Source organism: Pagrus pagrus (assembly GCF_965226575.1).
Source record: "Pagrus pagrus genome assembly, chromosome: 22".
Lineage (NCBI taxonomy): Eukaryota > Metazoa > Chordata > Actinopteri > Spariformes > Sparidae > Pagrus > Pagrus pagrus.
In genome coordinates, this window is record NC_140204.1 from 24,259,350 (window position 1) to 24,281,519 (window position 22,170).

The window sequence follows — 22,170 nt, forward strand, 5'->3', positions numbered from 1 at the left end:
AGATAGTTGATTTTTAAGTCTCATCCTCAGGTCATTCAATACTGACACTTTGTGTTGGTGGCTCGGATTCGTTGCCAACCCAAAGCATCCGTATTTGACAACCAGAGGATAAGACTCAACAATCAACTATCTTTCTCCAGAAAGTTACATTTTGTTGCTTTAAGTAATTCACTACTTTTCATTCCACAATTGGAGTCAGGATAACATGTAGATCATATCAGTGTAACCAATGCAGTATCATTGATAAAATGCACAATCCCTTGTTTGCTGTGTATTTTTATTTTTAGCAACCGTGATGCATTGTAGAAGATATATAAAACTGTCAACTCTGTTGCATCAACTCCTGTTTAAAAAAAAAAAGAGGAAAAAGAATCAAAAACACACAGCTATCAACAAATTAGTCTTTCGTTATAAAAAGAAGAGGAGGGTACTGTAACTCTATTGTGGACATACTGGATCCGTTGTAGCAATTGTGGTCCTCTCAAACTTTCAAAGAAATACTAACCAGAGGCTCTTGTTGGTACTTAGTCCAAAATAACACAGATTAGTAGTCCTCCTTTTAACACAATTTGTTTAAAGCAATAAGCATATCAACACATTTACTGACAGAGATAAAACACTGAAAAAGATAAATGTAATGTAAGAAATACCCCTTCTTTGGGCCAATATGTCATTCTGGCTTGTTTGATCATTAATCCAAGGATGTAGATTCATACATGTTCTATCTGTATGACTGGGGAAAGTGATGGGAGTAGAGGACATTTCTGGCACATGGGTCAATTAGTGGTGTGTTCAAAAGATGATGTGTCAACTCTGAAATGCAATAGAATGGCTCTTCACACACTGGAGCTGTAACTAACGTCAACATGGCAGCCTTAACTAAGCATTCTCAGTTCCATTTTAAATTCATATAAACATCATGTAGGGAAATTGTTAAACAAATATTATACATCGGGAATGTCATGTCTTACAGCAGTGAGAAACATTATGTGCTGACTAGATAGATAGCATCGTGAACACAACATTGGCTGTAGCCTGGCGGAGTATATTTTATGTTGGGTGTTCTTCTTGTTTTTCCAAGACATTGCCTGATCACACATTTGACATTTGGAATGGAACAAAATAATTACGTATGGACTGGTTGGATAGAAGGCATGAAAATCCACTGGTACTATTTAACAAACAAGCTTAAACAGACTGGTTCAAATTTTTCGGTACACCCATGTTACCACTGGACAGGCATCTTACATGAAAGTAGTAGTCAGGTTTGAATAACTGTGGCCCAAACCTTCATCTAGACTCGATTCTTTAGACATTTTCTTGATCTTCATCATGCTCCCATTTAGACAGAAAAATACCAGTTGACTGCAATAGGATGGTAGATTAGCACATTTCCAAAACGGAAGCTAGTCTTGGCCTCTGTCAACCACAAGGGAATAATTATAACATGGAAATTAAATCTGATTTTTCAAAGGGTGGAGAGGGGGAGGCAAAGAGAGACAAAACAAAGTGAAACAATTACATCACCTACAATAGAAGAACACATTTCTCTGAATGTTGGCAGAGAAAGACTAAGTTTTTTGGAAAGTTTCTCTTGTCAGTCAATCATTTGCTCCCCTTGTCCTCTTCTTGTTATATCATTATCCCTCCATCTTACTCAAGTCAGGGGTGGGAGCAGGTGTAGATGGTGGGGTTGGGTTATATGTGTGGGTCACAGGGTGAGCTTGCAGTGACACAGTTCTTTGTACATTTGCCTCCTCAGCCGGGGCATATCCTGCTGGCCAAAGCTGAATGGCTGCCCTAGTGCCAGACACTTGCAGTACTGAAAAATGGGGAGGGGGAAATGAGAGAAAAGTAATTGGTCCATAAGGACAGCAGATTAACTAAAACACATTTGTAATAGTGCAAAATTCAAGTCAGTAGATATGCATTCCTACAATGGCAAGCAACCAGCTTCAACGGCCCTGTTCGGACCTGTTATTTAACATCCCTCCTTAATGATCCAATGACAAGTGGACAGCTTTAAGTACAGGTATGAATGCCCTCAAGATACATTGAGGACACTTTTGAGACACGAACATGCAGACCACATTCAGAGGTGGTCTGGGCTGCATATGACCACATTCTTTTAGCAGTGTACACAAATGTGTCCTGGGCAACAGTCAAGGACCACTTTCTTAACTCGGATAAGTCACAACAAATGGATCTTATGCAAATTATGTGTTTGGGCTATCTGTCTATTTCCAAAAACAAAATTTCAAGTTTATCTTCACATGGAAGATGGGCGTTAAAAACTCACCTGTAGCACGAAAGCTCCACAGTCACTGTCATTGTTTTGACGACCCACATTCTGCAACATTCAATGCAAAATACATTAGTAATGCGCAGTACCATTGTTCGAATGCAAAACATAATCGTAATGATGTATATATGTAGTAATGTAAAATACAGCAGAAACAACCCACTTTCCAAACAGGGATAATGAATTTTAATCTTAAGAGGGCTTTGTGAATTAAGTAACCTGATTCTGTGTGAAACAATAAACAAAGCATCTTACCATTTTGAAAAAGCCTTTCCATCCTGTCAAAAAGTCTTGTTGGTCTTTTTTGATGGCCTCCGCTTGCAGATACTTAAAAATGTGCTGTAAAAGCAAACGACAAAGGATTCAATGAAATGACTACACAGCTAAATCAATGCAATACAGGGTTGTTGTGTGTTTTATTTGATCACCTACATGAGAATAAAAACAAAGATGAACTGGAGACCATGCTGAGATGCTATCACACCAGCCGTGAAGCCCGCCAACATGTTGACATTCCGTGTGCATATGTACTCCCTACTCTTCCAACTTGGCCTTCATTTTGATCTCTACAGACCTTTTTAGTTTCATGACAAAAATCTGTCCACACACAAATGGACATATCAACACCTGGCAAATACTCAAACTGCTTCTGTGTAAATTGACATTACAAAAGGGGTCTTCTGGACCACATTATGCCATTTTACACACGCACACAGCCGACACGGTTGTGGCTGGTAAATATAGCCACAAACAGTGATTTGCAAGTTACTGCACTCAGCAGAAGGAAGAAGCTGAATCGCCCAAAATATATAACATGATAATGCTGCCGGTTTGGTGAGAGGCCTGATAATGACTGAAGCCTGAAAAACTTTAACTAACTTTAGAAAATAGCTGATTAACATAAAAAATAAATTGCCATAATATAAACATTTAACTGTGTGTGAGATAAAAAACATATTTAACGACCTCTAAAATGTAAACATTGAATCTTCCTAAAAACAATATAGACGTGGAACATTGTTTTGCACTACGGCGCACCATTCAGCAACTTGGACTTCCTAGAAGTCACGGGCATTGACACGATGCTTCAACTGGTCCCAGAGATGCTCTATGAGGTCGGGTGGCATTGCCGGTCATTCCATGTGAGGGACATACACCAACCTACTGGAGATGCGTGGCGACCACACGAGCACAATGTGGGGATGCATTGTCAGCCATGAACATGAAGTTGAACACTGACTGTTCCATTTACAAACACCAGATCAGTTTTTCTGACCATCAATATTCTGGCCACACTATTTTAACCACCCCTTCAGCTCTAGGATTTGGGACCATGTTGACTGCTGCATAGCGCTCACCCCTGCACTGTTGCCGTTGCCGCCCATCATTCCATTGCATGGTGACCCTGCTCTCACCCATAAACATCACTGACGACCACTGTTGAATGGTCCAACCAACAGGTTCCCTGGCCAACTGCAGACCAGGTCGACGGTGCCCAGCATTCAAGGATGTCAAATCAAATCAATTTCATTTATACAGCTCAAAATCACAATCACATTGCCGCAGTGCAATGCTGAGAGACCAGTCTGCTAATGACACTTGGAGTTCATTAGCAACATCAATTTGCCTACTCTCCAGGGTATATGCAGGAATCCTGAAGTTAATTTAATACCTTTTAAGACCTTTTTTAAGAGCCTTTCTATACATTTTAAGACCTCATTGCCACTTCGAGCTCCAACCAGTCACATCAACAACACAATTGAACTTACATTTACTATACAGTATATTGATTGTAAGATAGCACAACTTAACAGTCTTAGTTTGTGGTAACTCCTTATCAATACAACATAATTCAAATAGGTGGGGTGGGAACAAAGTACAAGATAATGAACTGAGTGACTAACCCAATGCCAGGTTTATTAAGGTGCGTTCACACCGGACTTTTTATTTTTGTCAATGTTGCTCGTGTCGCTCCAAAATAATCGCTCTGTCGCTCAGCTGTAGTCGCTCGTCGGCACAATTCAACAGATGGCTTTGATGATGTCATTCAAGCAATTCCAGTGAATTACACTTCGCTCGGAGGCTCTCATTTCTTCCCGTTTGTATTGGTCCAGCATGGCTAACATTGTACCTGTTGCCACCGTTTACCTGTTGTGGAAGTCCCACAAGCGCCGTACAACCAAGCGTCGTCGGTTTTGGGTCCACAACATACTCAAGATGCCCACTGATCTCTGAATACCATCGGCTATTCCAGGAGCTGCGTCTGGACGCCAACCGTTTTCAACGGTATACGCGGCTGACAACGGCCCAGTTTGACGAGCTTGTTGGCGAGAATTGAAGGCAGGATTGCCCGGTTGGACACCGACTACAGGCGCTCCATCCCAGCTGAGGAGCGCCTGGCCATTTGTCTCCGGTGAGTGGCTTCCGGACCGGTGAAGTTGTATTACGTTTCCATGGTTTCAGTAGCCAATCAGCGCTGAGCGACAAGCGACTGACGGCCAGAAACTTGGGACTTCTCATCTCGAGCGACAGAGCGATTTTTCGCTCTGTCGCTGTCGCTCGGAGCCCCAGCGATTTTTCGCCTGAGCGATCAATCGCTCAGTCGCTCGTTTGCATTGACTTAACTTGTCGGCAGCGACAAAAATAAGAGGTCCGGTGTGAACGCAACTTTAGAAAGAAACTATTAGAAACCAGTATGTGACCAATAAATCAGACAGTTGACAAAACTAGAAATGAAATAAATTAAACTTCGGTGAGCACTCCACAACAGGTAAAAGTCCTGCATTCAAAATCCTACTTGGATACTAAGTACAGTATTATCAGCTAAAGGCATCAAAAGTAAAACTCACTTCTGTAGAAAATTGGCAATCTGATTGATATTTTATCATTTTATCATTAATGTTGCATCAATTATGTTGTAGCTGTAATTACTTTATATAGTATTAGGCAGTTTCATCAAATGGTTCCCAACCTAGGGGTCGGTCCCCTCCAAAGTAGAGGTGGGTGCAATTCATCGATGTGGCGATGCATCGCGATGCGTCACGTGACGATTTGCGGATTTGCTAGGTCCGCGCATTTAGACTCTGAGGGTACACTTACTGCCACCTCCATTGCTATCTAAATCCGAGGCTTCAATGTGCCGGCAATTGCGGGACATGGGCGGAGGTGTCGATAACGTGCACTGTTGTGCGACCTGCAGCTGGGAGTTTTTAAACCAGGAAACAGCTGATCACAGCAGTCAGTTCATCACTTCATCCGCAGATGTCAAGATGAGCAACTGGAAAGCCGCTGAGATCCGGGAGATGCTACCGTCTCCTCGGTCTCTGTAGCTGACAGCTAGCGGACACAACCAAACAGCTAGTAGCTGCTGACTGTCAGCTGTTGTGTAGCGGCAAGCAACGAACGGTCGCTACTTTCAAATTAAAAGCCCCCCGCTAAGAACCCAGTTCTAAAATCCAATGGGGTGCAATGTAAAGCTCTTATTTTGAAGACAACTTTGTTGTCACTGATCACTGCCCAACTTCGTGCTTCACGCCACGTCACGTCACATGTTTACGCCTCATTCAATCCAGGGCTTGACTGTTTTCAGTGTTTTCCGCCAATAGAGGGGGCTCTCCTGCAAGTGGAGCTTTCCCTGGTCAAAGTTAAGTAGGTCAAAGTTCAAATGTTTACATAGTCATAAAATAAAAATATTTTGTGTCTTTGAAAAATACAAGTCAAATGTTCAAAAAACCTTGTTATTTACTTTATGAGTGTAGTTTTAGAGGAACTGAGTTAATTGATAGGCTATTTATTTACAAATATAGCCACAGATGAAGACAAAATCAATCTTGTATGGAAAAAAGCATTAAAAATTGCAATAATCGAAGAATCGTGGCCAATAATCGAATCGAAGCTCCCATAATCGAATTCGAATCGAATCGTGAGGTACCCTTGTTGGAACACCCCTACTCCAAAGGGTCACAAGATAAATCTGAGGGGTGCGGAGATTATTAATGTGGTAGAAAATAAGGAAAAAAGTTCTGCTACACAATATATCAGAGTTTTATCTATAAGAGCCTCTCAGATATCTATTTAAATTAAACCATATGAGGAGTTAAAAGGGGAAATGTCTGATAACAACTCTTTCAGGCAAAACTTTACCTACATTTGGATAAATATACATATTAAAAACATGCTATAAAATTTAATACCTTGGAAATTGGCATTTAAGACTTTTTAATACTATTTAAGGGCCGTAATTTTCACTAAACTTGTAATACTTTTTAAGACCCTGCATACACCCTGCTCCCTTGTCTGGATACTGGCACAAGCCTCCCCAGTGAGCAAAGACTGGTCTAGATCACGTCTTTTAGATGTCATTTAAGGACATCCAAGACGTCTAAAAAGATGTCCTCTGGGGAGCCAGAATGAAAGTTTTTTATACGTCTTTTCTGGACATTGTATAGACGTTTATTTGTTGTTTATCGACTAATTCTGGCTGTCAGTGGATGTCCAGATCATAGCCAGTATGAACGTCTATTCTCAACTAATTCTGGATGTCTTGGATGTCCATAAATGATGTCTAAAAGACGTGATCTAGACCACCTCTTTGCTCACTGGGTCCTGCTCAGTCAGCTTCCGTTGGTTGACCATGACTATTTAAAATGGACACTCACTCATTATCCAGTGCTTTCTATAGTCCCCAAACAAACATTTTTGCTCAATAACATTACTATATTAGTGCGAGTTTTGAGTTTGACCCCTCATTCGAGTTACAGCCACACAATTGAGCTGAAGCAGTTCCACAAACAAACAAAACCATTTTTCATAATTCAGACACACATGACTCTCCATGAGTGAAACCACTGAAGCAAAAATTATACTGTAGGGAATAATACATGCACCCATATCCCAAAAATCCCTAACTAATTTTGAGTAGTGTATATATGTATAGTCGTGGTAAAAAGTTTATATATATATGTAAATAACATGTACAGTGCTGTGAAAAAGTATTTGCCCCCTTACAGATTTCTTTTGTTTTTGCTTTTTTGTCACACTTAAATGTTTCAGATCATCAAACAAATTTTAATATCGAAGATAACCTGAGTAAATACAAAAAGCAGTTTTTAAATGATGATTTCATTCATTAAGAGAAAAAAGCTATCCAAACCAACCTATCCCTATGTGAAAAAGTGATTGCCCCCTAAACCTAATAACTGGTTGTGCCACCCTTGGCAGCAACAACTGCAATCAAGCGTTTGCGATAACTGCCAATGAGTCTTTCACATCGCTGTGGAGGAATTTTGGCCCACTTTTCTTTGCCGAATTGTTTTGATTCAGCCACATTGGAGGGTTTTCGAGCATGAACGGCCTGTTTAAGGTCATGCCACAGCATCTCAGTCGGATTTAAGTCCGGACTTTGGCTAGGCCACTCCAAAACCTTCATTTTGGTTTTCAAAATGTCAAACAGGTGCTACAATAGATGATAAAGGTGATAAACCATCAAGAAAATAAACTCCTCGACCAAAAAGGATGATCTTGACAGGAGAACATAAGGATATATAATGTTCCAGAGGGAGCAGAAGGATCCTCTATGGTGGAGGTTGAGAAAAAGTTATTATAGGACTCTTTGTAAATCCCCCAGGCGATGGAGCTTGCCCCGAGGTCCTCCGCAGACAGGACAGACGAGACATGGTCAATAATAATCAGAGTTCTCCACTACACAAACAAAGAAGAGATTTTGCGAAAGGCATAGGAGAAGAAAGGTTTGATCAGGAAGTAGATCTGTTGAGTTCCATTTTGATAATTGCAATGCTACATAAATAACCAGGTAAATACATATGTCTAGTGGCAAAGTTCAATGTCAATTATGAAAGAACAAACCCATGTGGTATATCTACAAGAAACTAATTTTAATGATAGTGAACATAGAAAACTAGGGAGAATGGGTTTCACAAATTTGTTCATTTCATATAAATCGGTACGTAGAAGGGGAGTTGCTATTCTTATCTGAAGCAGACAAAATTTTTAAAAAGTATTTGAAATGGGAGATTTATTTTGTTAAGGGGCAATACAGATGGGAATTCAGTCACTCTACTGAATGTGTATGCACCCCAAGGAAATTATATTACTGTCTTCCAAAAAAATCACCAATATTATGGTAACAGAAACAGAAGGTATTGTATGTACTGTATATATACATCTACAACCCGAATTAGATAGTTCTAGTAGAAAAACCTTTGAAAAGTAAATGCAGCTTTTGAAGATTCTGATCTAGCAGAAATATGGAGACTTGGAACTTTTTCAGAAAAGATTACACTCTCTATTCTGCTCCCCACTCCCTATATACAAGAAGAGATTATTTGACAACATTTGGAAAAGATAAAGACAAAATAAATGCCTATTTTGGAAAATAGATTAAAGTGACCATGCAAAGCAACATGTATTTATATGTTGACTTTAATCTGCGACCGAAAATGGAAATTAAATGAAAGTCTACTGGATGATCCCTATTTTAAGGAACAAATAAAAGGAAAATTAGCCTCTACTTAGAATTCAGTGATAATGGAGAGGTTTCACCTCCCATTCTGTGCGATACCTTAAAGGCTGTATTAAGAGGGAAAATTATAGCAATATCTTCATATAAGAATCAGGAATAAAACATCTGAAGAATCACAGAACAAGCTGAAAAAACTAGAAAGAAAACACAAATTGAGTTTAGAAATAATAATAATAATAAAGAAATAAAGACATTAAAAAACCCTGATGTTTCTGAAACAGTGACACTATGGAAGTGGATAAAAAGCTATGAAAATATTGCCGTGGAAAATGAAAAAGAAAATTACAGAAAATACAATTCATAAATTAAGTGAAATTCAGGAAGCTTTAAAGTTTTTTTACAAAACTTTATATTCTAAAGTTCCAGGGGGAAGTGTAACCCAAATTGACACTTGCCTGAATTCCCTAGTGTTACCCACGTTTAATGAAGAACAAAATAGAATAATGACAGCTGACATATCTGACGGAGAGTTAAAAAAACGCCTTTAGCAGGCTTAAAAAAAAAAAAGTCACAGGATCAGATGGCTATACTGCCAAGTGGTATAAGGAATTTAAAGATGAATTAAAAACTGCAAGCAGTGATGAAGGGGCCCTCGCCCCCCAACGTACTTCGGGCTGTGGTGCCGTTGGAGGCTGCGCGCCCAGATGTGTGCTCGCCCGTTGCCTGTGGAAATTTCCTACCTAAATGGGATACGTGTCACACAAAACACAACAGTGACATCTTCAGTGACTTCCTGTGTCCAGTGGGTGGCGCTATGGATATGACGCAGTATTGATGCATAGAAGGATTGAGGGTTAAACCCTCTACATGTGTGAGCAATTTGGTGTAGATGGGAACTTGTATGTTGAAGTTGTAAGGACTTCCTGCTTATGGCGAGGGATTGAAATTGAACACCCCCTGCCACGCCCATCAGGTGTAACAGAGGCGAAAGCTTTTGACAACACATCATCTTCAAGGTCTGAAGATCATCCTGAGTGAATATCAATACCAATTTCCGGTTGCAGAATGTTGTAGTCAAGCCCATAGGGTTAAGTTTTCCAATCAGTTTCATGGGTGAGATCGTATTGAATGCTGAGCTGAAGTCAACAAACAGCATTTTGATGTTGCACTTCTTATTCTCCAGGTGCATGAAGACTGAGTGAAGGGCAGTCAGGGGCAATGTTAGGTTCTCCAGTTGTTTCTGAGGCAGAGGCTATGTCTGAGTCTCTCCCTCAATAAGTTACAAAACAATCCATTGTCACTAACGGAAGGTCCATGCACTTGCAAATGTGCACTTGAAATAGTACAGCTAGATGGCCAATATTTTTCACTAATATGTAGTTACAGGGTTTCTGCAGGTTTGAACAAGTCAAATTTAAGACTTTTTAAGACCTTTTTAAGACCTTTTTGAACTAAATTTAAGACCTACACGAAGTACGAAACAGTAAGGAAAAATAAAGTCCCAGAATTACTTTCAAAAATAACTAAATTTATTGCCATTCACAGAGCAACTCAAACAATGAAGAATGGAGTGAGTGTGTGTCAAGGTTATTATAGTTTTAAAATTTCATTAGTTTTTATTTTAATTCCGTTTTTCAGTTTGTTTTTTATTTCAGTTTAGTTTTAATTAATTTAAGAAGTGATTAATAGTTTAAGTTTAGTTTTTATCTAGGAATTTAACCTAATGCTGTTCAAAACGTGTATCTGAAACGTAACGGGTTTCCTCTATCAATAGAAAATTAAGTTTTACAGTTAAAAATTAATCTACAACAAAATAATATCTCTCTCTACTGTATGACCAAAGACTCGACATGCTTTATTAGGCCTAAAGTAATCTCTCTTTAACAAGTGTCAATGGTACAAAAATAAAATAAAAATAAGAATCTCTCTGAAATAATGATAGAAATAATGCGTATCCCGTATTAACCAATCAATAACACATTTATCCCGACTCAGTATTTTTTCTGCAGCCTAATCCATCTATAACATTAGGGTCGTTTTCACGGGTTTGAACAAAACTGTATCAAATATAACCTAGCTTAGGTACAGGACCGTAGCCAGGATTTTTGAAATAACGAGGTCAACATTCGGCAGACTCCACATGCATCTCACTGGTTCCTTCTCCTGCTCTTTCTCGCTCCTCTCCTCCTGTCTCTGTCCCTTCGACCTCTTCATCTCTCTCTCCTGTCTCATCCTCTGCTGAATTTTTAAAATGAAGAGTCTAAGTATACTACTGAGTCGTGATTACTATAATTCGACCTAATATTTTAATGCCATGTTTAGTCACATTATTACTTATCCATCCAAACATCCAAATAATATTATTGATGGATAATTCATACTGTGACTGAACATGGCCTTAAAATATTCTGATTCATTGCATGTCCTTTAATTTTTCAGCCTAGGCTACATTTACAGTAGGTTACAGTTTAGCATCTCTATTGGCTATCTGTTGCATCTGTAGGCTCGTTCACTATTTTTCTCATTCTCTTAGCTTATTACAATTCTCACCTTTCCACCTCTTTGCCTGATCATCCTCTGCCTTTCTTGCTGCAACAAATGATAACTTGGATTGATGCAGCGTCTTACCACTACATTGCATCTCTGTTCCGATTCATTTAATTGCCGTTCTAAAAATAGACCTGCAGTCACGTCGCGACCGTGTTTACTTCAGGTTTTAATGAAACGAAACTTAAGGAAAAAATACCAGGACATGACCTTGGTGTCCTCAATGGTGGCTACGGGCCAGCTTAGGTACCTTTCTTTCACCCTTTTCTCTCCCTCCACGTCGGACTGTCGTCTCTACTCTCTTCGACTTTCGTGCACCGCAGCCAGACAGGCAGGTGGTGTTCCGGTGTTGGTTTTTCAAAATAAGGGTATTTGCAGCGTAGCGTCACATTTCATGAAAAACACCACGTTTTGTGCCAAAATTCACATTTCATACAATAATTTACATTAACATAAACATAAAACAACATAAAAACAAGGTAAAAAAAACAAAACAAAACAAAAACATTATTCTAAAGGTGTGGCGGCTTTTATTTTGCCGTGGCGGTGCGCCACAATCAATTACATGTAGAGGAAACCCTGGCGTGGCTTCGCTGGAGACTTTTAGAAGCTAACTGGTGTTTTTCCGATTTGTGTGCGACACCAGCACTTTCACACCAAATGTGCCCAATTTGAGGGTCCTCTTGCAGAGCGTACACTGCGCTTCAGATTCATTATTATGCGGCTTTTAACCAACTGAATTCTGGTTGTTCAAGCCAACACACTAAATTTACACTTTCCCATAGTGTAGCAGATTCCGCAGTCAAAGTCTTTTCTGGAACTGGCGAAGTGTAAATTCCGACCGGGCTGTTGGCAAAATGCCGCTTACATTCCTGGATACTTCAGAAAGAAGTACAACACACGGAGCTAACTGTGAATCTCACCAACACATTTCCCAAAAACGGAAAACAAAAAAGGCGATGACAGAAGCGGTAAATGAACGTTCATATTTAAGACCTAACTAAATGTAATTTAAGACCTATATGCAAAATATGGACGTATTTAAGACTTTTTAAGGCCTTACTTTTAGATACATGAATTTAAGACTTTTTAAGGATGCGCAGACACCCTGAGTTAGCTTCAGTTAGCTGAAGGTAAGGGATAGAACCGCTAAGTGATTTTGTGTAACGTTAGTTAGTAACCTAACTTCCAAAATATTATCAAACAAAAAATTGACGAACCCCCTGCAGAAACTCTGTGGACCCCTAGGGATCACAGACCCCCTGTTGAAAACCCACTAGAACTAGAAATAGAACAATTGAAAATTGCAATTACGGAAGTTAGAGTTACAGGGCTGTACACTGCCTTATAGAGGGCTTACCTTTAGTTCACATTACTACTAGGGGTGTTCCAACAAGGGTACCTCACGATTCGATTTCGATTATGGGAGCTTCGATTCGATTATTGGCCACGATTCTTCGATTATTGCAATTTTTAATGCTTTTTTCCATACAAGATTGATTTTGTCTTCATCTGTGGCTATATTTGTAAATAAATAGCCTATCAATTAACTCAGTTCCTCTAAAACTACACTCATAAAGTAAATAACAAGGTTTTTTGAACATTTGACTTGTATTTTTCAAAGACACAAAATATTTTATTTTATGACTATGTAAACATTTGCACTTTGACCTACTTAACTTTGACCAGGGAAAGCTCCACTTGCAGGAGAGCCCCCTCTATTGGCGGAAAATACTGAAAACAGTCAAGCCCTGGATTTAATGAGGCGTAAACATGTGACGTGACGTGGCGTGAAGCACGAAGTTGGGCAGTGATCAGTGACAACAAAGTTGTCTTCAAAATAAGAGCTTTACATTGCACCCCATTGGATTTTAGAACTGGGTTCTTAGCGGGGGACTTTATATTTGAAAGTAGCGACCGTTCGTAGCTTGCCACTACACAACAGCTGACAGTCAGCAGCTACTAGCTGTTTGGTTGTGTCCGCTAGCTGTCAGCTACAGAGACCGAGGAGATGGTAGCATCTCCCAGATCTCAGCGGCTTTCCAGTTGCTCATCTTGACATCCGCGGGTAAAGTGATGATCTGACTGCTGTGATCAGCTGTTTCCTGGTTTTAACACTCCTGGCTGCGGGTCGCACAACAGTGCACGTTATCGACACCTCCGCCCATGTCCCGCAATTGCCGGCACATTGAAGCCTCGGATTTAGATAGCAATGGAGGTGGCAGTAAGTGTACCCTCAGAGGCGTCAAATTGGCGGACCAAAACAGGCCGCCAATTTGCCGCCTTCTGTCTAAATGCGCGGACCTAGCAAAGCATCGACGTTAATTAATCGATGCCGAATCGTCACGTGACGCATCGCGATGCATCGCCACATCGATGAATTGCACCCACCTCTAATTACTACAGCCCGCCCAGTGAGGGACTCCAATGGCTTTTACATTCATTCCTTTTATCAAAAATAATCTACCAGTGTAAGGGTTTGGTGTTGCTGTGCAGTCCTACCTTTGGGCAGCGTCTGTTGAGGGTCCGCTGAGAGTCAAAGTAAGTGATGGATCTGCGAGGAATGTCAACACTGACCAGCGACCAGTGGACCTCTAGGTGAATGGGGATCAATAAGAGATCCTTCTGAAAAATGTCAACCTGACAGGAGGAAAGGAAGGTGAAATAAGAGGATGAGACAAAATAGTAAGAATAGACGAGATAACACGTGTAAATTAAATTTTCGCTTCCTACTCCTTGAAAAGTACAGAGTCAACAGTCAAGTGTCAAGTGTCAAGCCAGCATAGTTCCACTTAGCAGTTTTAAGCAATGTAATAAACTATGTAAATGAGAAAGCAGCAGTTGCTGTGTTGGTTAGTAGCACAGTATCTTTAGGAAAGCTCAGTCAATGTATCTGATGGTGTGGGTGCACTCAGGGCAGGCAGGTGTGCTAACCACAACAGCAGTGTCAACAAACATTTAGCATTTAGCAGAAGCTACTGCTCCTTTAGAGCCAAGCAGAGCTCCATTTTCAGCTAAAATATTTACACACCGGCAAGCTGCCCCCAAGCTCCCTGATCGTGTCTTTGAACAGTTCACACATACTGATTGTCGTTCACGAGAGCACACCAGATCAGTCTTTGTCGCTGATCTCCGAAAAATGTGCGCAAAGTCAAGATCTAAAAAACCTGTAGTGTGAAGTTGGCATAAGGGGTCACCATACCTGAAAAGGTCCAGTATGTATTGTGTGAGAACATAGCTGAAGCAAAATGCACATGAAGTTCTGAGTTTGTTATTACTTTTCATTTGGTTTTTCTATTTGTTGGATAACAGGAAGGATGTTTACACCTTTGGGCTGTCGAGTTGGAAAACAGGAAACGGGTCCACCTATGATCACATTATCATTTCTTTGATTCTGTTTCAGAGGAACACACGCACAACTTTGTCTCAGTTTCTAAAATAAACTCATTCAAAGAAGATATTCTCCATGACATAAAATTGGCGACATGAACGAGGATTGGAAGAAGAGAGAGACGACTCTGCTGACTGTGTCTTAGACTCTGGGCGACACTGCGTGCAGCCGCCTCACAAAGGTAAGATATCTAATCAGATCATCCTTGAGTCAGAACAGACATTTGTGCAAAGTTAGGAGAAAACCCCTCAAAGCATTCTTGAGATATCGTGTTCACAAGCAAGGATGATATTCTAATAATGTGAGATACTGGATTTTGGATTTTCATGAGCAGAAAGCCGCAATCAAATATTTCACTTTATGTGTAATTAATCTAGAATATATGAAAGTTTCACTTTTTGAATTAATTTACAGAAAAAAATTCACTTCTCCATGATATTGACATGTTTTTAAATGCACCTGCATATCATGGCAGTCTTGAGTTCCAATGATTTGGACAACTCAAATTTTTCTGTGATGGAATGAGTGAAACACTTACTACTTTAGCACAAAAAACATTCATGAAGTTTGGTTCAATAATAAATTTATTATGGGTCTCTTCTGAAAATGTGACCAAATCTTTCTGGTCAAAAATATATATGCAGCAATTATAATATTTGGTTTAATGTGTCTTGGCCATTTTTACCTCAATAAAGGTGCTTTTGATAGCCATCCACAAGCTTCAAGTGGGCCTCTGGCTGAATTTTTAACCTCTGCTCTTGATAGAAATGGTGAAGTTCAACTAAATTTGTTAGCTTCCTGGCACAGTCTTGTTTCTTCAGCACAGTCCACATGTTCTCGTGGGGTTCAAGTCAGGACTTTGGGAAGACCATTTCAAAACTGATTTAGCCATTCCCTCCCAACTGTTTTAAAGACCCAACTGTATGGCTGATGATTTTGATTTTCCTGAAGAATTTGGAGATAATTCTCCTTTATTTTTCCATTCACTTTCTTTAGAGCAGCAGATCCACTGGCAGCAAAACAGCCCCACAGCATAATATCACCACCACCGTGCTTAACAGTAGGTATGATGATCTTTGGATTAAAGGCCTCACCTTGTTTCTTTCCAAACATATTGCTGGTCATTGTGGCCAAACAACTCAATTTTTGTTTCATTTGACCACAGAGATTTCTTCCAGAAGGTCTTTTCTGTGTCCATGTGATCAGCAGAACTTCCTTTGAGCTTTAACGTGCCCTTCTGGAGGAAAGGCTTCTTTCTTGTATGGCAGCGTCTCAGCCCATGCTAATACAAAACACACTTGACTGTGGACACTGACACCTTTCTTCCAGCAGCTTGTAATTCATTGCAGACTTGCCTTTCTGTGGTATTTGGTTGACTCTTGACCATCCTGACCAATTTTCTCTAATCAGAAAGTGTTAGTTTTGCGTTTCTTCATGATCGTGGCAATGACACAACTGTGCCATGCACTTTATACTTACAAACAACTGTTTGCACAGTTGATCTTTGGACCTACAGTTGTGCTCATAAGTTTACATACCCTGGCAGAATTTGTAATCTTTTTTGGCCATTTTTCAGAGAATATGAATGATAATAAAAACTTTTATTTCACTCATGGTTAGTGGTTGGGTGAAGCCATTTATTATCAAACAACTGCTTTTGCTCTTTTTAAATCATAATGACAACAGAAACAGCCCAAATGACCCTGATCAAAAGTTTACATACCCTGGAGGTTTTGGCCTGATAACATAAACACAAGTTGACACACACGGGTTTAAATGGCTACTAAAGGTAACCATCCTCACCTGTGATCTGTTCGCTGGTAATCAGTGTGTGTGTCAGTCAGTGAGTTTCTGGACTCATGACAGACCCCTGCATGTTTTATCCAATGCTGCACTGACGTTGCTGGATTCCGAGCCATGGGGAAAGCAAAAGAATTATCAAAGGATCTGTGGGAGAAGGTAGTTGAACTTTATAAAACAGGAAAAGGATATAAAAAGATATCCAAGGAATTGAGAATGCCAATCAGCAGTGTTCAAACTCTAATTAAGAAGTAGAAAATGAGGGATTCTATTGAAACCAAGACACGGTCAGGTAGACCAACAAAAATTTCAGCCACAACTGCCAGGAAAATTGTTTGGGATGCAAAGAAAAACCCACAAATAACTTCAGCTGACATACAGGACTCTCTGAGAGAAAGTGGTGTGGCTGTTTCAAGATGCACACTAAGGAGGCACTTGAAGAAAAATGAGCTGCATTGTCAAGTCACCAGAAGAAAGCCATTACTACGCCAATGCCACAAAGCAGCCCACTTACAATACGCCAAACAGCACAGAGACAAGTCTCAAAACTTCTGGAACAAATTGAACTTTCTGGCCACAACCATAAACGCTACATTTGGAGAGGAGTCAACAAGGCCTGATGATGAAAAGTACACCATTCCTACTGTGAAACATGGAGGTGGATCACTGATGTTTTTGGGATGTGTGAGCAACAGAAGCACAGGAAACTTTCTCAAAATTGTTTGTCAACATTGATGGCAAGATGAATGCAGCATGTTATCAGAAAATACTGAAGGAAAATTTGCACTCATCAGCCCGAAAGCTGCGCATGGGACGTAATTGGACGTTCCAACATGACAATGTTCAAAAAGGCCAAGTCGACCTGTCGTTGGCTACAGCAGAAAAAAGTGAAGGTTCTTGAGTGGCCATCTCAGTCCCTTGACCTTCTCAAACGTGCAGTTCATGGAAGACAGCCCAAGAATTTACAGGAACTGGAGGCTTTTTGCCAAGAACAATGGGCAGCTTTACCATCTGAGAAAATAAACTGCCTCATCCAACTACCACAAAAGACTTCAAGCTGTCATTGATGTTAAAGGGGGCAATACACGGTATTATACAATTCAGGACGGTATTAAGAACTAGGTTATGTAAACTTTTGATCGGGGTTATTTGGGTAGCTTCTGTTGTCATTATGATATAAAAAGAGCAAACAGAATTGTTTGATAATTGTTTGCTTCACCCAACCACTTACCATGAGTGAAAGAAAAGTTTTTGTATTATCATTCATGGTCTCTATAAAATGGCCAAAAAAAATCACAAATTCTGCCAGGGTATGTAAACTTATGAGGACAACTGTATAACTGCTTTGAAATGGTTTCAAGTGACTTTCCTGACTGATTCAAATCAATATTGCGCCCTCTTAGATCAATGCTGAGCCCCTAAGACTTTACCATTGTAGTGTTTGTGCCTGAGTCTACTGGGTGTATCAAACAAGCCCAATAAGTTAAGAGGCCATGCTACGAAAAAAAAATTGATCCAAACAGCTCTGTAGATGAGCTTTGGTCACATTTTCAGAAGACCTATAATAAATTCATTATTGAACCAAACTTCATGAATGTTTTTTCTGAACAAAGTAGTTTGTGTTCCACTCATTCAATCACAGAAAAATGAGTTGTAGAAATCATTGGAACTCAAGATTGCCATGATACACAAGTTCTTTACATGTGAATGTAAACTTTTGAGCATGACTGTATATGTAGTTGCCTTTGTTGTAGAAGGACAATTAAATGGACCTTGAACTATAACATTTTATGAAATTAGAAACCTTTCAAATCCTGTTTGATCCTTATCCTTTGTAGTTAGTTCACTGATGGTGAATGAAGACATCATAGTCAAAAATATGTACCATTTTAGTCCAATGAGTATCATAACTAAATCACTGTAATTCCAGGGTGCTGAAAGGTGTAGGGCTTTCAGGGCTGGACATGGGATGAGGAGCATTGACATCAAGCAGGAACTTAAGTTGAACTGCTGCTTCCTGACACTGAAAGGAGCCCATTGAGGTGGTCTGGACACAGGATAAAGATAAATCCTAGATACCTTGCTTTATATTCACATCCAACTTTAAGGATACCCTGGGGCAGACCCAAAAGTTTTTGCTGGAATCGTCACATAAAACTTTGCACACCTCAGGAATCCCCAGGAAGATAATGGAAGCTATGGCAGGGAAGAAGGAGTTCTGGTTTGCCTTGCTTAGCCTGCTTCCACAGCAACACAGACCCAGATGTGTGGCAGAAAATTGATAGATAAGTTCTTGTTTATCTTAGTAAAAGAGCTCACCGGAGGATATTTGAATCTCACTTTTCCAGGAAATATCCATTGTCACTGAACGCATCATTATAATGGTGTTGAAAACGCTATTTACAGTCGCCAAGACTAGAAAAGCGCTATATGAATACAGTAATTTTTTCAATTTACTTTGTGATTTAAAATGGCTAGATGGGTACACATTCACAAAACAAAAAACATGTCTTGCAGAATCTGAACTTTAAAAAAATATCCTGCCCCAGAACTAAGGTTCTGATAACAACTTACATTTTTCGTCCATCGCTTGACTCCTTCATAGCCTTTTGTCCTTAGCTTATCATAAAAGAAGCTGTTGAAAAAGTGAACCTGAGGAAGAGAACAGAGGAAAGTAAAAATTAGGGTAGATGACAAGAAATAGTTGTCATGCTTTAAGTGTTCACTGTGCCATATGAGAAAAACTACGTCATTGTAATGGACTTCGAAATGAAAAAAAAAAAAACCTGTCAACATCATGGACCCATTAATATCTCAGGGCATTTGTAAATATCAGTGAAAAGGTGGACCATAAAAATTGTAATGTTTCTTGACTAAAACTTAATTATCCCATGGGGAAATTCTATTTCCCAGCACCAAGCCAGACAGTACATAAAACAGACAGTAACAAACAGCAATTACAAACCACACTTTGGTCTGTTCAGCAAGGCCCTGTTTTTAAGGGCAGATTTGGCAGAGGGGATCAAGCTTTTCCCAAAACAAGCCATTCTGCCCTTACTCTCCCCTCAGTGCTCTGTACCTTTGCCCTGATGGCAGTGGGATGAAGTTGGTGTTGAGTGGATGTGTAATGTCCTGTTCTATTGGGGTTGCAATGTGTGTAATGGCCATATTGTTCAGCTCTGTTAGGTTGGGTGTGGGGTGACCAATAATCCTGGCGGCTGTGTTGGTTGTGTGTGAGTTTTTAACAGATAGCATGTTGAAAAGGCAAGAGGAACAATACAGTAGGATGGGCTGGATTATTCTGTTGTTTGTTGCTTCTAACTGAATCTCTTGTTTCTCTCATCCTGCAGTGTTTTACTGTTTAATCGTGTTCGCTTTCAGCTGTTTTGAGAGTCATGTTTTGTGACTGCTAGTGAAAATGCAATGTTTCCTGCTTCATAATAAAAGCTTTTAAATTACTAAATAATGGGGGGCTTTAATTGTGAAGAAGTTATAGGAAATGTGACGTGTGTGAAACTGAATTAACGGATCCACTTTGTTAGCAATGATTCTACGATAGTACTGTGGGGATCAAGACATGTCTGTCATTGGTTTAAGACACACCTTCAAGAAGGTAACCCAGTTGTGGTGTAAATTGTCATTCAGACATCAAAACTTTGAGAACTCCTGTCATGGATCATGCCATCTTCATTTCAGAAAAAAAAGGCAATATGCGATATCTGAGGTTGCGGTACACTGGTTTTGTAACTGTCACCACTGACTACGTTCAGCCATTACAGTTTCCTTTCCCAGCTTCCAGCATATTAGGCACGTCATATGACGCTCCACTGCTCTGAGGAGTCTGTGGTGTTGCACTTCAGTTTTGCCGCTACATGAGGGCACAATCAGCCGCATTTTTATCAAGGAACAATGACCAGTGGAAGGTGATAGAGCCTGAGATTGTTCATCAACCACTGAGTGATAGAAAGGCGAGTATTGTGTCTCTCTGCTTTCATATTCTCCTCCTTGCGCATTGGCTCTTTTTCATTCTCTCCTTCTCCTCAACTAGCCCACATTTACACACCTACACACATCCACGCTCACCTCTGGTGAACAGATTGCTTCGACTCAGACACATGTGTAGTACATACACCATTTGCAACCAGAGTATTATTGATCAATTTTGCTAATGATAAATTAATTCTATCATATTGAACAGATCAGTTGTCTCTGATTATCTATGCATGTGTATTTTGTTAACAGCTGGTTGTGAAGGTCAGGAGTTCCAGGGTGGTGCCCCGTAATTATTAATTCATATCAATCATTTTAATGTTAATTTTTAATAATTACTATTAGTAATTTTTAGGCCTGCTAATCAATTAAAATATTTAATCGTGATTAATCGCATGATTGTCCATAGTTAACTCGCGATCAATAGCAAATTAATCGCACATTTTACATTATTATTATTATTATTATTATTATTATTATTATCTGTCCTAAATGTACTCCAAAGGGATATTTTTGCAACAATATAAAACAATGACAAATACTGTCCAGAACATTCTCCGGAATAACCTCAAAAGGTACTTAATAGTTAAAAAAAGAAAGAAAAGAAACATGGCAAACTCAAGCCCATAAAGCAACAACAGATGGGCATACTCACCTGAATGAAACATTCCTTAGTAATACTAACACAATGTAGTGTCCAACTTTACACTTGTAAAGGTTAACTAAACAATATTAATTGGCCTGCAAGCTGCAGCCACCTATTTTGCATTGCTGTTGAAAATTTGTTGCATGTAGAGTTGTTCAGGCATCCCCGTTGCAAACTATCCAGTATAGTCTGCCTTTGTCAAGGGGGAAGAGGGTTCTCTGCATCAGCTGTGCGCTTGACCAGCAAGTGGTATTGGAGACTCAATTTACTCCAGTGGTAACTCAGTTCTTCACATCACCAGTAAATTCAAATAAGTTTGTTCTTGTCGTGAGAACCATCTGACAGGGCTTTGAAGCTGAACTTGCTATTCAAAAGACCCTTTTCAATTCAATTTCAAATCAATTCAAATCAATTTTTCTCTTTCCATTTCTGCTCAAGGAGGTTTGTTTCTGCTTGCCACCCACAACGTTACTGCTGCATTGCTTCCTGATTTCCCAAACTACGGGGTGGGCCGATCATAACGTACGTGCGTGCGTTAATGCTGCGCCAAAAATATGAACACCGTTAAGAGGAATTTGCGTTAATGCATTATTATCAGGTTAACTTTGACAGCCCTAGTAATTATTCACTGTTAATTACCAAACCTGCCCTACCAGTGTACCTACTTCAAACTTTCCTTTTTGATAAAGCCTATAGTTAGGGAATGTGCAGGCCCTTAGCTATGCTGCCAGGGAACTCCCATGATGCACTGTGCTCCTCTCTCTTTCTCTCAATGTGTATATACCGTCTGAGATTTTGGATATTTTTCTATTATGGTATGACAGAAGTGTTGTCTTTTCCTGGTTTTAAAGGCTGCATTCCAATAATGTGTTGTAATTTTATGAATTTACCAGACTGTTCAACTTGTTTCGACACTTGCCCTTACACACTTAGTCATTATATCCACATTACTGATGATTGTTGTATGGAAATCTCATTGTGTATTTTGTCAAGTACCAATGGTCACCCCTACG

General features: G+C 39.7%; 1 protein-coding gene across 2 annotated transcripts in view; it reads right to left on the bottom strand.

The window, feature by feature from the left end:
- Window positions 1-258: 258 nt before the first annotated feature.
- senp3b (SUMO specific peptidase 3b) overlaps window positions 259-22,170 on the bottom strand; it is a 65,354-nt gene continuing 43,442 nt past the window's right edge. For both annotated transcript variants that reach the window (XM_084344083.1, XM_084344082.1), the window contains 5 exons: window positions 19,096-19,173; window positions 13,833-13,970; window positions 2,558-2,641; window positions 2,300-2,350; window positions 259-1,822 (listed from right to left, as the gene is read on the bottom strand). In XM_084344083.1, the coding sequence (XP_084200209.1) occupies window positions 1,712-1,822; window positions 2,300-2,350; window positions 2,558-2,641; window positions 13,833-13,970; window positions 19,096-19,173 (462 nt within the window). In that variant the 3' untranslated portion in view covers window positions 259-1,711. The remainder of the gene's footprint in view (window positions 1,823-2,299; window positions 2,351-2,557; window positions 2,642-13,832; window positions 13,971-19,095; window positions 19,174-22,170) is intronic.